Source organism: Moschus berezovskii, chromosome 8, assembly GCF_049115385.1.
Source record: "Moschus berezovskii isolate FMDL1 chromosome 8, NW_MosBer_1.0, whole genome shotgun sequence".
NCBI lineage: Eukaryota > Metazoa > Chordata > Mammalia > Artiodactyla > Moschidae > Moschus > Moschus berezovskii.
This window is the reverse complement of record NC_142467.1, coordinates 20,678,593-20,694,284: the sequence shown is the minus strand read 5'-3', so window position 1 is coordinate 20,694,284 and position 15,692 is coordinate 20,678,593. Positions and strand designations below refer to the sequence as shown.

Sequence of the window (15,692 nt, the reverse complement as noted above, 5' to 3'; positions counted from 1 at the left end):
CACTTCCCTGGTAGCTCAGACAGTAAAGCACCTGCCTGCAATGCAGGCGACCTGGGTTCTATCCCTAAGTCGGGAAGATCCCATAGAGAAGGAAATGGCAACCCACTCTAGTGGTCTTACCTGGAGAATTCCATGGACAGAGGAGCCTGGCAGGCTATAGTCCATGGGGTCACAAAGAGTTGGACACGACTGAGTGACTAACACAAACACACACACAAAGCCATTAAAACATATTATTTATTATTGCTTTGAGTTTTCAGATTCATGTGATTGGTATGTTCCATTTAACTATTTTATTCTTCATTTCAAAGGTAATGCTATGTTGCCCTGAATATAACCTCTTTCTCGTCTCTTCAACCACTGGCAAATGTGTGTTTATTCTGCACTTGTTTGTTTTTTACTTGAAGTGTGCTTGATTTTGTTGTATTTCAGTCGCTCAGTCGGGTCCGACTCTTTGCGACTCCGTGGACTGCAGCACGCCAGGGTTGCCTGTCCTTCACATCTCCCTGAGTTTGCTCACTCATGTCCATTGAGTTGGTGATGCCATCCAACCATCTCACCCTCTGTATCACCCTTCTCGTCTTGCCTCCAGTCTTTCCCGGCATCGGGGTCTTTTTCAGTGAGTTGGCTCTTTGCATCAGGTGGCCAAAGTACTGGAGTTTCAGCTTTAGCATCAGTCCTTCCAGTGAACATTCAGGGTTTGTTTCCTTTAGGATGGACTGGTCGGATCTCCTTGCAGTCCAACGGACTTTTAAGAGTCTTTGCCAACACCACAGTTCAAAGCATCAATTCTTCAGTGCTCAGCCTTTTTTATGGTCCACCTCTCTCATACATACATGACTGCTGGAAAAAACCATAGCTTTGACTATATCTACCTTTGTCAGCAAAGTGATGTTTCTTTTTTCAATGCGCTATCTAGGTTTGTCATAACTTCTCTTCAAAGGAGCAAATGTCTTTTAATTTCGTGCAGTCATTTTGCACAGTGATTTTGGAGCCCAAGAAAATAAAGTCTGTCACTGTTTCTATTGTTTCCCCATCTATTTGCCATGAAGTGATGGGATTGGATGCCATGATCTTTTTTTGAATGTTGAGTTTTAAGCCAGCTTTTTCACTCTCCTGTTTCACTTTCATCAAGAGGCTCTTTAGATTTTCTTCACTTTCTGCCATAAGGGTGGCGTCATCTGCATATCTGAGGTTATTGATATTTCTCCCCACAGTCCTGATTCCAACTTGTTCTTCATCCAGCCCAGCATTTCTCATGATGTAAGGACTTCCCTTGTGTCTCAGCTGGTAAAGAATCCTCCTGCAATGTGGGAGACCTGGGTTCGATCCCTGGGTTGGGAAGATCCCCTGGAGAAGGGAAAGGCTACCCACTCCAGTATTCTGGCCTGGAGAATTCCATGGACTACAGTCCATGGGGTCACAAAGAGTCAGACACAACTGAGCAATTTTCACTTTCACTCTGCATATAAGTTAAATAAGTCAGGTGACAATATACAGTCTTGACATGCTCCTTTCCCAATTTTGAAACAGTACATTGTTCCAAGTCTGGTTCTAACTGTTGCTTCTTGGCCTGCATACAGATTTCTCAGGAGGCAGGTCAGGCGGTCTGGTATTCCCATCTCTTTAAGAATTTTCCACAGTTTGTTGTGATCCACGTAGTAAAAGGCTCTAGTATAGACAATGAGGCAGAAGCACATGTTTTTCTGGAATTCTTTTGGTTTTTCTGTGATCCAACAGATGTTGGAAATTTGATCTTTTCTAAATCCAGCTTGTACATCTGGAAGTTCTAGGTTCATGTACTGTTGAAACCTACATTGGAAAACTTGAGCATTACCTTGCTAGCATGTGAAATGAGTGCAATTGTGCTGTAGTTTGAGCATTCTTTAGCATTGCCCTTGTTTGGGATTGGAATGACTTTTTCCAGTCCTGTGGCCACTGCTGAGTTTTCCAAATTTGCTAGCATATTGACTGCAGCACTTTTACAGCATCATCTTCTAGGATTTGAAATAGCTCAGCTGGAGTTCCTTCACCTCCAAGTAGCTTTATTCATAGTGATGCTTCCTAAGGCCCACTTGACTTCACACTCTAGGATGTCTGGCTCTAGGTGAGTGATCACACCATCATGGTTATCCGGGTCATGAAGATCTTTTTTGTATAGTTCTTCTGTGTATTCTTGCCACCTCTTCTAAGTATATTCTGCTTCTACCATTGTTGCAGTTTTGGCCCTGATGTCATAAATTGCCAGTTCAAATTTTTAGTGAAATATCTGGTTGTGTAACGGGCCAAGATGAGCATAGCCTTTAGCAGGTAGCTGTTGCTGTGTGTAATGACTCTGCACCCTGTTACCAAGCAACAGGTCTTGTTAAGCTATTGCTCATTGCCTCAGTGGGCTCTGTCCCCAAGCAGCCAGGTGTCAATGAGGGACCACTGGGGAAGTGACTCAGTCAAGGGTTGGTGGTGTGGTGGTCATCATGTGGAGAGTGAGGCCAGAGGCAGATTTAGGCCTTCTCCTAGAGGCCCTTCAGCTTACCCAGTCTTGGGCCAGCAGGTGAGCAGGAGGGCCCAGGGAACAGACTGGGGACTATGTCCTGCTGGGCTCCAGAGCCCTCACTAAAGCCCTCCACCAGCTGTGGTTCAGGCCTTCAGTGAGCCTTTCCCCCATACCTGTCTCTGCAACATAACAGCAGAGGCTGTCTGTCTGGGTCACAGTCCATGAGACCTGGTCCCCTGCTTTGGAGGGCCTGAGGAGACTGAGGGCCAGTTGAGGGCACCTGACTCCCTCAGGGATGACAGCTGGGCAGGATGTGGGAACCTGGCACTGAAGGAGCCGCCAACTGAGATTTGCCGCCTCTTAGCCAGGACTGCGGAGAAGGCAGTGGCAAGCCACTCCAGTTCTCTTGCCTAGAAAATCCTATGGATGGAGCAGCCTGGTAGGCTGCAGTCCGTAGGGTTGCTAAGGGTCGGACACGACTGAGCGACTTCACTTTCACTTTTCACTTTCACACATTGGAGAAGGAAATGGCAACCCACTCCAGTGTTCTTGCCTGGAGAATCCCAGGGACAGGGGAGCCTGGTGGGCTTCCGTCTATGGGGTCACACAGAGTTGGACACGACTGAAGTGACTTAGCAGCAGCAGCAGCAGCCAGGACTGGGACCTTGGAGGGTGAACACTGTGCCTTGAGACTTTGCCCTTTCTTGTCAGGACAGAGAATAACATTCATCTGGTAGAGATTTTCAGGAACATCATTACCTGATCATGACCGGACTGAGAAGTCTGCAACTACTAACCACACCCATCCCTCACCTTTTGCTTTTAAAGGGACTTGCTGAAAGTGTCCAATAACTTTGGGGTTCCAAGGGCATGAACCACCCATCTCCTTGTGCAAATCTGTAATAAACCTTTCTCTGTTCCAAACTCTAATGTTTAGTATTGATGGGCTTCACTGTGCTTCAGGCACATGGGCTTGCGATTTCAGTAACAGTTGCCGTCTTAGAGAATATCCTACTAAGTGATTATCATTTGCTCCTTATCATGGAAAATTGCTAATGTATGCTGATTTATTTTGTTCATTCTTTAAGTTAATTCAGCCTGCAAATTATGTGTCCGGTGTGGCATACCACCCTGCTAAATGGCATATTAAAAGGCGAAGACATTTAATACACAATTGCTGTTATACAAAAATGTGTTACCAGTGGTTTTACTTCAGCAGGCCCCAAATCCAAAAAGGCAAAGGATACAGGCAAAGGCCCTTCACTCACAAATCCTGCGGATGTATTGAAAAAAATTGAGGTAAGGTTTTCTTCTCACTATAAGAGCAGACTGAGAAAACGTCATACCTCTTTTTGCCTCTGCAGCCTTTCCACCTTCTGTCTCTTTTAAATGACTTGTGAGTTTGGCAGAGTCAAGCCCAGCATACAGGGTAGCCAGCGATGTTTGAACAATGTTGACCGGGAGCTCTGGGGGCTCCATCCTGTTCTCTCTGCTGCCCGCCTGTCAGCTTGCCTCACCTTCTAGCATCTGCCTCTTTTCCACTCTATTCCTCTTTTCCTCTTGAATTATGCATGGGAAGGAAGCATAAATGTATATCTCTAAAACCTCTCATTTTTTTCTCTTATTGGTGTATGTGTGTTTTTAATGCTTTTATTGTCTTATGTCTAAAAGATTCTATTGAGGGAAAATCCTTTCTTATGGCACTTATTTTTATTGCCTCTTAAAAAATATTTGAAAAATAAAAAGATGTAAAATTCTAAAAATTAATAAACTGAAAATATACCCTCGGATCCCTGCCCTAGCCATCCATCCAAGTCCCCTATTAGAGACAACCAATGTTACCAGTTTCTTATATATCCTTCCAGAAACATTTTATACATAGAAAATAATATGTTTTTCTTTTTAGTAACAAAAGGTAACATATTGCACTGTTTTGCCTTTTTATCTTATTAAAATATGTTGGCTTCTGTATCAGTCTACAAAAGAGTTCCATCATTCTTTTCTTTCTTTTTTTTTTTGGCTACACTATAAGAATGAACCATAATAAATTTAATCAGTAACCTGTTGATGGACATTACATACATGGCTGTCCTGGCTGTGATTGTTCGTTAAAAAGTATTTCACAGAGGATAGGAAGCTCTGTGAAATACCAGAGGGCTTCCCAGGTGGCACTAGTGGTAAAGAACCTGCCTGCCAATGCAGGAGACGTAAAGAGATGCAGTAGATTCAATCCCTGGGTCAGAAAGATCCCCTGGAGAAGGGCATGGCAGCCCCCTTCAGTATTCTTGCCTGGAGAATCCCGTGGACAGCAGAGCCTGGCGGGCTCCGGTCCGCAGAGTGGCAGAGTCGCACAGGACTGAAGCGACTTAGCACACAAGCGTGTTTCCTTTAGTGTTTCACTGTTAGAAGTAGTGCCAGGACTTCCCTGGCAGTCCAGTGGTCAAGACTCAGCTTTCACTGCAGAAGGTGCACGTATCTGATCCCTGGTTGGGAAACTAAGATCCCACAGGCCATATGGCATGGCCCAAAAAAATTTTTTAATTAAAAAAAATATGTATATATGTTTATATATATAAACAGTGGAACAGTGAATCCATGTTAAGTATGTGATTTCACTTGTGTAAGGTAGATTTCTAGAAGTAGATTTGCTAGGTTAATTGTACTGTATAATATAGAAAATATAGATAATATGCATAAATAATGGCAGATCATTCTCCATAGAGGTTATACCAGTTTATTCCCTTATTCCCACTGTCAATGCATGAATTACCTTGCATTGATGGTGATAGTGATGATGATGATGATGATTTTGATGATATAGTTATGATAGCAGCTATTGCTTTTTGAGAACTTTTTATATAGCGGGCTCTTTGATGAGCTATTTATATCTGTTATGTCCTTAAGACTTCATAACAACAAAGAGAATAGGTATTATTATTCCTTATTTACCGATGAGGAAGTCAAGGTTTTAAAACTTGCCTGACCAAGTTAGCATAGCTACATGGTAACAGAAACTCATCTTTTGTTTTTTTTTTTCTCATTTCTCCTTTATGAAAAATCTTTAGGAAAAGTCTTTCATTCACCCTTTAAAGATAATCAGTGAATATTGCTTTAAGTTTCTACTCCCTGCAAGGTGTAGGATGAGCACAGCTGATGGAAGGCAGTTAGGAACAATCTCTGATTTAAAAACCTCAGTGTCTAAGGGAGAAGGTAAGATGTGACCTGAAATGCTTTAGTGTTTAGGATTAGGACTTGGTTGGCTGCAACACAGAAAGCGGTGGTCTCTGGTCAGTCTCTGAAGGGCTTCCTGATGCCCGGGACCACCTCTCTCAGCCATGGTGCCACAGCACCATGAAATGAAGTGATGAGACAGTGTGTGTGAGATCATTTCTCTAAATTTTATAAATCTGATATTTGTTAACTGATTTAGGTATTTTATTGGTTTGATTTAGGTCTGCGTGATAGAAATAAAGTTGGGGTTATTTATTTGAAGATAATTGAGATGGCAGTATTGGAAATCAAGACCTTCCACTCCCTACATAGACTGAATGAATTCTATATTTAAAAAATATTTTTACATAACTGGTTTAAATAATTCTGTTGCTAATTATGAAATAAGAGCTAACAGCATGATTTTTCAGATATAGTGTATACTTTGCACAGAGTTAAAAATAGCACTACAATTGACTTTAAACTACAGTCTTGTGGGATGTAGGCCTTTTTACTAGGGTTTAATTAAAATAGAAAATAAAAATATTTATCTTAAATTAACATAGCATCATTTTATATATAGTTGTGTATTTATAGACATTTCAAAACATCTGTAAATACTATTTTGTTTGCTTGCAATTTTCCAAAGGGACTGCCAGTTGGTAAAAATTGCACACATTATATTGCGGTAATAACTCATAAAAGGTAACATGGGTCAGTAGCACCAGTATGAAGATAAATCATCTTATATCTATTACCTTCATTTTATTTGTTCTAGCTAAGTGGGGTAGGGTGAAAAGAAAGGTGGAGTTTGAATTTTTATTAAAAATTGAGACTATCTCATGTAGTCTTTCATTGCCTTTGCTTTCCTTAAATTCATATTTGAATGGATTTTAAAAAATATTTGAGCCAAATGGAATAAAGTTGTGGTTACGCCAAATACAAAGTATGTTTTCTTTCTGTATGTAATCTACAGAGGAAATATCTTACAATAAGGTGCTGTATTTACAGATTTATGAATTAGTGTTCTGATTACTGATTAAGAATAATAATGTTTTAGCTAAACTGGTCTTATGCCTCAGTTATGAGTATTAATATATAAAACTATTGCTGTTCCCCACCCCCTAGAAAACTTGTGAAATTCTGTCACTTGTACAAATTAAACATAGGACAGATTAGCGAATGGATAATAACAGTAAGCCACTCCAGTACTCTTGCCTAGAAAATCCCATGGATGGAGGAGCCTGGTAGGCTGCAGTCCGTGGGGTCGCTAAGGGTCGGACACGACTGAGCGACTTCACTTTCACTTTTCACTTTCACGCATTGGAGAAGGAAATGGCAACCCACTCCAGTGTTCTTGCTTGGAGAATCCCAGGGACGGGGGAGCCTGGTGGGCTTCCATCTATGGGGTCACACAGAGTCGGACACGACTGAAGTGACTTAGCAGCAGCAGCAGCAGCAGCAGCAGCAGTCATAATAGAAATATAGAGATGAAATCTTAAAGTTGAATCTGTGTCTTACGAGAAGGTGGCGTAGTGATTTTAACAAGGTAAGTGGAGCCACCACATAATCAAAGATTTTCTAACTCTGTCTCTTCTTTGCCTCTATTCTTAGGGGTATTGATAAGTGCTAATATTGACTCAAATTTGAGTTTTAATCTCTCTTTTTTTCAACCTGCCAGATAAATTACGAAACAAAAATCCTTGGATATGGGAAGTAAATAACGAGAGAGAACAGAGATCATAGATATCACGTTTTACAGCAGAAACCAACACAACATTGTAAAGCAATTATCTTCCAATTAAAAATAATTTTTAAAAAATAATTAAATGTTAAAAAAGGATAATCTGCAAATAGGATAATTCGCCCCAGGATGACTTGATGTTATTTTAAACAGTTTCAGTTCACAGATAAAACATAAACACTTTGAAATGTTACCATTACATTCTCTTTTCTCCTTTCATGAAAGAGAAGGAAAACAAAATAACATTCTGAAAGTTCTTCATAAGCTGAATCAAAATATTTTAGAAGAAAGTAGGATAGGAATCATAAAAATAAAGCACTATGCTGTAGAGCCGAAATCGAAGTGTTACCCAAGACCGAGTTTTTTGTGTGTGGTTTTTTTTTTATATTTATTTATTTGGCTGCATAGAGTCTTTCTTAGTTGTGGCACCTGGGATCTATTTCCCTGACCACGGACTGAACCCAGCCCCCCTGTGTCGGGAGCACAGAGTCTTAGCCACTGGATCACCAGGGAATTCCCCCGAGACCGAGTTATGAAAGAACAGAATCAAAGAAGGTACCAATGTAATGACGAGCCAGTGAGTACCTCCTTTCTTGAGGTAGCTCACAGTGTCCTAGGTGAGGGCCTGGAGGTGTTGGTAAGGGAGGGTTAGAATTAGGTGGTAGGTAACTGTTCTTTTGAGGTTGAGCAGGAACGTCAGAGTCTGGTGGTCTCCATTTAAATTAATGAAGCTCATTTATACCAGGAATTGGAAAAGAAAGGTGATGGTGAAAAATCAGATGAGGAAAATGAAGAGAAAGAAGGAAGCAAAGAGAAAAGTAAAGAAGGCGATGATGATGAGGAAGGCGATGCTGCAGAACAAGAGGAATATGATGAAGAAGAGCAAGAAGAGGTAATGGTCTATTCTGGGAGAGGAGCAAAGTTCCTAAACTTCAGGATTATTTAATAAGGAATCAGATATGTGCTATATAATTAAAATATTAAACAAAAACCAAGTTGACGGGAACCAGGGGTATATTATTATCAATGGCATCAAGTCTTTGGTACTAGGAGAATTATAGCGTTGAAATTATAGTGATACCAAATGGAATGTAGGAGGTAAGAGTAACTTGATAGACAGCTTTGACCATGGAAGTCCGTAAGTTAAGGAAATGGTTCAGTTTAGTGTGAGATTTATTTACTTACCACTTTAAGTCAGCAGTAAGGTATAAATTACGGGTTTAGTCATATTTTGAGGGGGAATCCCAGAAATACCATCAGGTTTTAAATCCCAGAGTGCATGTGGACGCTATCAGAGAACCAACCTCAAGTGTGACTGAGTCAGGATTCCGTGTTCTAGATTTGGGATTTCCAACTTTCAGAAACAAGGTGCTTTCCAAAATAAGCTGGAGTCAGTCAAGCAGGGTGAGTTTGTTGGTCACGGCCTCTTTGGGACTTTGTACATGCCTCACGTAGTAACCCAGGGCTGAGAGTTTCTTCTGTTGATACGTTCCAGAGACCATTGTCTTCACTCCATTTCAGCTTCACACACCACACTGATGAATCTTTCACCTGAACTGCTCCCCCTAAGAAATCTTAATTATATGCTACAATTACTTTGCCTTCAATTTTGGTTTTAATGAAATTTATATTGGTGTGCAGGAAGGGTACGGATTCATTTTTATCTGTTTCCAAATGGCTAGCCAATTGCCTGCCTCATGTACTAAACAATTTTCTTTCTGCGTTGATTTGAAATTCTCCTTTATCAGCTCTTAGATTCCTTCATCTGCTTAGATGTATTTCTGGACTCTGTTCCGTCGATCTATGTCTGAATCATCACTAAGACATTCCAGTTAATAGAAACTTCTCATTATTTGTTAATATTTTAAGAGCACGTTACTCCTTTTTGAAATTTTCCTGAATATTCTTTGGCTTTTGAAATGCTCTGTTTATAAAGTCTAGACTTGAGCTGTGTTGAAATTAAGATTTCTCCTAACATGAACAACAAACATTATAATTCTAGTAATTTTAGAATTCTATATTGGGTCTTAATAGAGTACTAAACACCACCAATGGGTTCATATAACTGTATTTCATTTTTTAAAAACCCAACTTTCTACTTTAATAAGCAGATGATACATATTTTAAGTGTGAGGCTAGGTGAGTCTGGGTATAAGCAAGCTCAGAGCCTTTCCATATTTAAAGTTACTCTTTGCTCTTTCTAGCAGTTAACTAATGAAAAATTACTGCTAATTAACTCATTGATATAATGAAGCCAAGAACCCTTTATGCCATCAGTTTCAACAGGTTCTGACTCTGTACCAATCTACGTATCAAGATTACTAATCTCACAGAATGACGAAATGGGAGTCACTGAACCTACTTGGACGTGCTCATGTCTAAACCCAAGTAGCATATGCTCAAGTTTGAAATACAGTGTCTCTTCCTTACCCATTTCCACTTGTGTGTACAAACTGACCAGCTTACAGTTTCACACCAGTGTCCTTACCAAGGTCTCGAGTACAAGGTGGCCTCACCTGAACCATGCCACCCCTCCCCCGTACGCCTCCCCCAGGATTCAGCCAGGTTTCTAGACTCTTGGATTTCTTAGCACCAGAGAAACCAGGACAACTTCCTAATATAGTGAGGGTCTGAGCTGGAAACAGGAAATTAAAGTGTTTGGAGAGGACAAACTAATGAAAGACATATCTGAATAATACAAGTTACCTTTCTTACATTATTTATATAAATTTATATATAGTATCCCGCCATGCAGATCCTAGAAAAGATGATATCCAGGAGACTTTCTTTTGAGAATAGTTTCTATTTCTTAATTACTCTGTCATAATTCCTGGTATAGATAATAGAGATACGGAGATTAATTTGGCAGGGGGTGAAGTAGAAAAGAATAGCTTGTGCTTTGCCAGGCAAAGGGGGCCACAGCAGGCTAACACCCTCAAAACAATATCTTGGAGGTTTATGGCAAATTTCAGTCATGTTCGAAAACTAGTGACTAGTAATGAAAACACCTACAGACTCATCACTCAGCTTTAGTTCAGTTCAGTTCAGTCGCTCAGTCGTGTCCGACTCTCCGCGACCCCATGAATCACAGCACGCCAGGCCTCCCTGTCCATCACCAACTCCCGGAGTACACTCAAACTCATGTCCACAGAGTCAGTGATGCCATCCAGCCATCTCATTCTCTGTCGTCCCCTTCTCCTCCCGCCCCCAACCTTTCCCAGCATCAGAGTCTTTTCCAGTGAGTCAACTCGTCGCATGAGGTGGCCAAAGTATTGGAGTTTCAGCTTTAGCATCAGTCCCTCCAATGAACATCCAGGATTGATCTCCTTTAGAATGGACTGGTTGGATCTCCTTGCAGTATAAGGGACTCTCAAGAGTCTTCTCCAACACCACAGTTCAAAAGCATCGATTCTTCGGCGATCAGCTTTCTTCACAGTCCAACTCTCACATCCATACATGACCACGGGAAAAACCATTGCCTTGACTAGACGGACCTTGGTTGGCAAAGTAATGTCTCTGCTTTTTAATATACTATCAAGGTTGGTCATAACTTTCCTTCCAAGGAGCAAGCGTCTTTTAATTTCATGGCTGCAATCAGCATCTGCATTGATTTTGGAGCCCAAAAAAATAAAGTCTGACACTGTTTCCACTGTTTTTCCATCTATTTCCCATGAAGTGATGGGACCAGATGCCATGATCTTTGTTTTCTGAATGTTGAGCTTCAAGCCAACCTTTTCACTCTCCTCTTTCACTTTCATCAAGAGGCCTTTGAGTTCCTCTTCACTTTCTGCCATAAGGGTGGTATCATCTGCATATCTGAGGTTATTGATAGCTTTAACAATCATCAATTCATAGCCAGCCTTTCTGCCACTCTTTCATCCACCCAGTCCACTCCCCCAACCCCCTTCAAAGCCCCAGCTGCCTTGGATCATTGTAAAGCAAATCCCAGGCATTGTATCATTTCATCCATAAATATTTCAGTCAGCCCAGTTACTCAGTCGTATCCGACTCTTTGCAACCCCATGGACTGCAGCACGCCAGGCTTCCCTGTCCATCACAACTCCCGGAGCTTACTTATGTGCATCAAGTTGGTGATGCCATCCAACCACCTTATCCTCTGTCGTCCCCTTTTCCTCCCACTTTCAGTCTTTCCCAACATCAGGGTCATTTCTGGTGAGTCAGTTCTTCGCATCAAGTGGCTGAAGTATTGGGAATTTCAGCTTCATTATTTCAGTATGTACTCAAAAATAAGGGCTGTTTATCACAGTAACATTATCATAGCTAACAGAATAAAATATATTTCTTTAATATCATCAAGTTATTAAACCAGTGTTCAAATTGTTTTGATTGGAAAAAAATTTTTGCTTGTTCCAGTTGGAATCCAGTGACAGTTCATACACTGCAGTTGGTTAATCACTCCCTTAAATTTATTTTAATCTATATCCAAAATGAATTTTTGAATTTTTTGTAGAAAGCAGAAATATCTTGAGTCATTTACATGCATAGTAGTCTTACTCACCCAGAAGAATTGGAATGTTCCCAGGGGATTAATCTCTCTTAAAAGAAACTGAGCCACCCTAGATAGAATGTAATATATTATTTTCTATGTTTGATTCAGTATCTTGAGGTCTTTTTTTTTTTTTTTTTGGATAGGAAGCAAAAATCTCTGCTTGTGCTCAGCTCTTATAACTGAAAACCTTAGTTCTGGTGTAGTCAAATGAATGTTAGTGTAAATTGGCTTCATTTATTGAGCGTTTGTACATTTGTTTGGAGTAAGTGTATAGTGGTTAAACTCGCTAAACCATGTATCATCCCTCCTCTAGGGTTTAATGAATGAGATGTATCCTGGAATGTGTAATGGGCATCCGTATGTTCTCCCAGCTAGTTGGTGCCTGAGACTAGTAGGGGATGGTGGTCTTGACAAAGAAAGAGCACAGGTAGATGTGTGAAAGTTAATGTTTTAAGCGTTGAAATAACAGAGACTTCTTTTAAGCCTGGCATAGTTTCTAGTTACCTAACTTTGGTAATTATAAGCTTATGTTTAAAGGGACAGCCCACCTTATATTCTTTAATGTTACTACTCATACTTTTAAAGTTTACTGAGGAGTATATCATTTCACTTAGGAAAACGACTACATTAATTCCTACTTTGAAGATGGAGATGATTTTGGTGCAGACAGTGACGACAACATGGATGAAGCAACCTACTAGCTATGGAATTTCTCAAAAAATATTTTTATGATACAGCTTCTGAACATTTGGACAGACTTATTTTCTATTTTATTTCGATAAGGAATGAGTAAGTACTTTATTTTTGTTACTGTTTTGTTGGAAAAATACTTGTTACTAAAATATTCAGAACCACTTTTGAGTTTACACACTAGTTACCTTACCAGTTTGTCTCTGACACTGACATTCCTTCTCAACACCTGTGTCGTCTCTCTAACGTATTCAAGTGGATTTTTTTTTTTTATGTTTTGGATTAGAATGTGCCTAGAGTTTCTGCATCTTTTTTTAAGAGTTTTTGCATCTTTTAATCTATGTATTCATACTTAAACAAATTATTCTTATTTAACTGCTGATCTTTTCTAAAACTGCTACTAGTCATCATAATGGATTTCTATAATCTGAAAGTTGGTTTAATACTGCACATGGAGCACTTTAGAAACAAAGAAACTTGAAAATAATTTTTTTACTTTTACATGGTATGTTCTATGCTACTATATTATGACTACATAAGCCTACCTGAGCTCTTACAAATGCATGTTTTATGAGATTAAAAGCTTTGTGATTGGAAACATACGCACAGGGAGAAATGCCAATCTGAGCTAATTTCATAATTTAATCTCAGACCAATACAAAGACCTGGGATAAATAAATACCTGAATTTGGGGCTAACTTCATACCATCCTATAGATCAATTAATCATCCCACTGTAACAAGTTTGTTATCTTTGAGTCATTGGTTAATGAAAAATTAGACTGAGGTATTTAATTTTGTACTTGATGAAAATGAGGAGTAAGTTCAAGTTGTATAAATCTCATTGCAGAATGCGTATATGTGTAATCTTTGAGGTGTAGTGGCCTCTGTTACATTTCATAGGACTCAAACTGTCCAGTTGATTTAACAATGCAGAATAAAACTCAGGTCACTTTGAAATTGAGATTAATCTTTTTTGATTCATTTAAAAACTAGCTCTCCTTTTTGTATTGGGGTAGGAGAGAGGATATCTAAAAACTTCAGCTTCTGACTCATGTATGCCAAAGATTTTCAAGGAAATTCTTATCATATATTTTTAAAAATGATTTATTAACATTACTCACCAAAAGAAATAATTTTTTCCCTCTTGGGAAGATACCACCCATTGCCCTCTGACCTGAGAATCAGAGCCCTAGATTCTGTTTCTACCTTTACTATTAAACTCAGCCTTGAAATTGAGCTTGGTTAGGTTTTCTGTGCCTTAGTTTCTTCACTTGTAAACAATTTTCTATAAAAACTGCTTAAATTCCAACCAAAGTTTACCATATATGTGTTCATTCTCTCACCTTGTGGAAATGATCATTCTTAAATTTGATTCTCACCCTCTAAAAAAATTGTAACTGGCAAAGTGATTGAAAACAGTTTTGAGAGACAGACTTCTTTTCCTCACAAAATGTATCGACATCTGATTTTCCTATCTTATTTTCTAGTGGAAAAAATGTGTATTGTCTTGTGCCATTTGTAATATGGCTTTCTCAGGAAAAAAAAGACCACTTTCAATTGTAATATTTCCTCAGATCATTCACTATGGGTGTAAGGGCCATTATTCAGTATTGTGTTGATCCTATGTGATTTCTTAAAGGAGTTTATGAAAAATTTTAAAGATTATAAATGGAAAACATGAATGAAACACTCTAAAGTAGCAATCCACTTAAGAGTAGAATTCTCACTTTTCACTTGTAATGGGCAATAGTCATTTAGGATTGGTAAGTTACATGTTTCTTATTCTCTCAACTCCTTAGTACTACAGCTAAATACTATTTAATTTATACGTCTTACCTTATTGTTCTGTTTACTTCCTTTTTTATGAATCTGAAGATAACATGTGAATCAGGCAGATATACCAAAGATACAGGAATCTTTTTTCCTGGCTTTCAGTTTGTTGCCACCATTTTAGTCCTACAGATGGTAAAGCACCTACTATGGGCAAGGATTTGCTGGGGAGGCCCAGCCATGTCTATTAAGTGCATTGCCTTCCTCCTTGGGGAGATCTTTTTATAAGTTTAAAGTAGACTAATTGTGAGAACAGGCAGGAAGTATTTGCGGGTTGCTTGAACAGTGGCAATCTTATTTTTCTGACAAAATCTAAGAAGACTGTGAAATTATTCTGTAAGAAGGTAAACTTTAGTGCAGAGATTTGCCTCATACTTGATGGTGAAGTGTCTAAAATTTATATATATAAGATACAAAACTGTTTTGTTGCTCTAGTGCTTATTTTTCTGTATTTGTTTACACATTAAATTGCTGCAAAAAGAAAAAATGTGTCCTTTTGTTTTATATTAAGATGTTTTATTTTGACCCTACTGAAATATGTTTGAGAAAACTAGTTGGTGATGGACAGGGAGGCCTGGCGTGCTGTGATTCATGGGGTCACAAAGAGACACGACTGAGCGACTGAACTGAACTGAATTTGTTAATACTTATTTTACCTAGTACAATAACTGTATATTTCTTGAGCAGGATGCCAGTATCAGATGTTCTTGAACAAACCACCATCAACAATAAAGTTCTAGGTGATTAAAGGTTGTAAGAACAAACTAAGAGATTTGGCTATCTAGAGAATGCTGACACTCATTGGACCTTGTTAACCTTTCCTTCCCCACTTTCAGATGTACATTATCATGGCTTTTCTTTAGTATGCTTATAGGCTCTGAAGTTAGTAACATTTTATAAGAAAAATTATAAACACAATTTTAAGATGGCTTTTAAAAATGAAGAAACCAAGGTTTACACCACAGATTCTCCATTAAGTAACTCCAAATAACTAATTTTTGTTACTAGTATTTTTTAAAATTAGTATTTTGAGATGAAAAGTTTGTTTCATAATAAAATTTAGATGTAAATAGAGCGTATTGTTACATGACTAATCTGTAATTTCCATGCCTCGTAAGGCCTTTTTCATTGCAAATAACGTTCATCTGAAATTTGTTTTCATTTCCTTTCACTTATGTACTATAAGTCATCCAGTTTATTTTGTTTCAATAT

General features: G+C 39.0%; 1 protein-coding gene across 3 annotated transcripts in view; it reads left to right on the top strand.

Annotated features, from left to right (window-relative positions):
• Positions 1 to 14,967, top strand: part of POLR3G (RNA polymerase III subunit G) — a 39,896-nt gene extending 24,929 nt beyond the window's left edge. For 2 of the 3 annotated variants that reach the window (XM_055429702.2, XM_055429701.2), the window contains 3 exons: positions 3,711 to 3,793; positions 8,194 to 8,340; positions 12,573 to 14,967. In XM_055429702.2, the coding sequence (XP_055285677.1) occupies positions 3,711 to 3,793; positions 8,194 to 8,340; positions 12,573 to 12,659 (317 nt within the window). In that variant the 3' untranslated portion in view covers positions 12,660 to 14,967. The remainder of the gene's footprint in view (positions 1 to 3,710; positions 3,794 to 8,193; positions 8,341 to 12,572) is intronic. The other variant, XM_055429703.2, reaches the window with a different exon arrangement.
• The last annotated feature ends 725 nt before the right edge of the window (positions 14,968 to 15,692 follow it).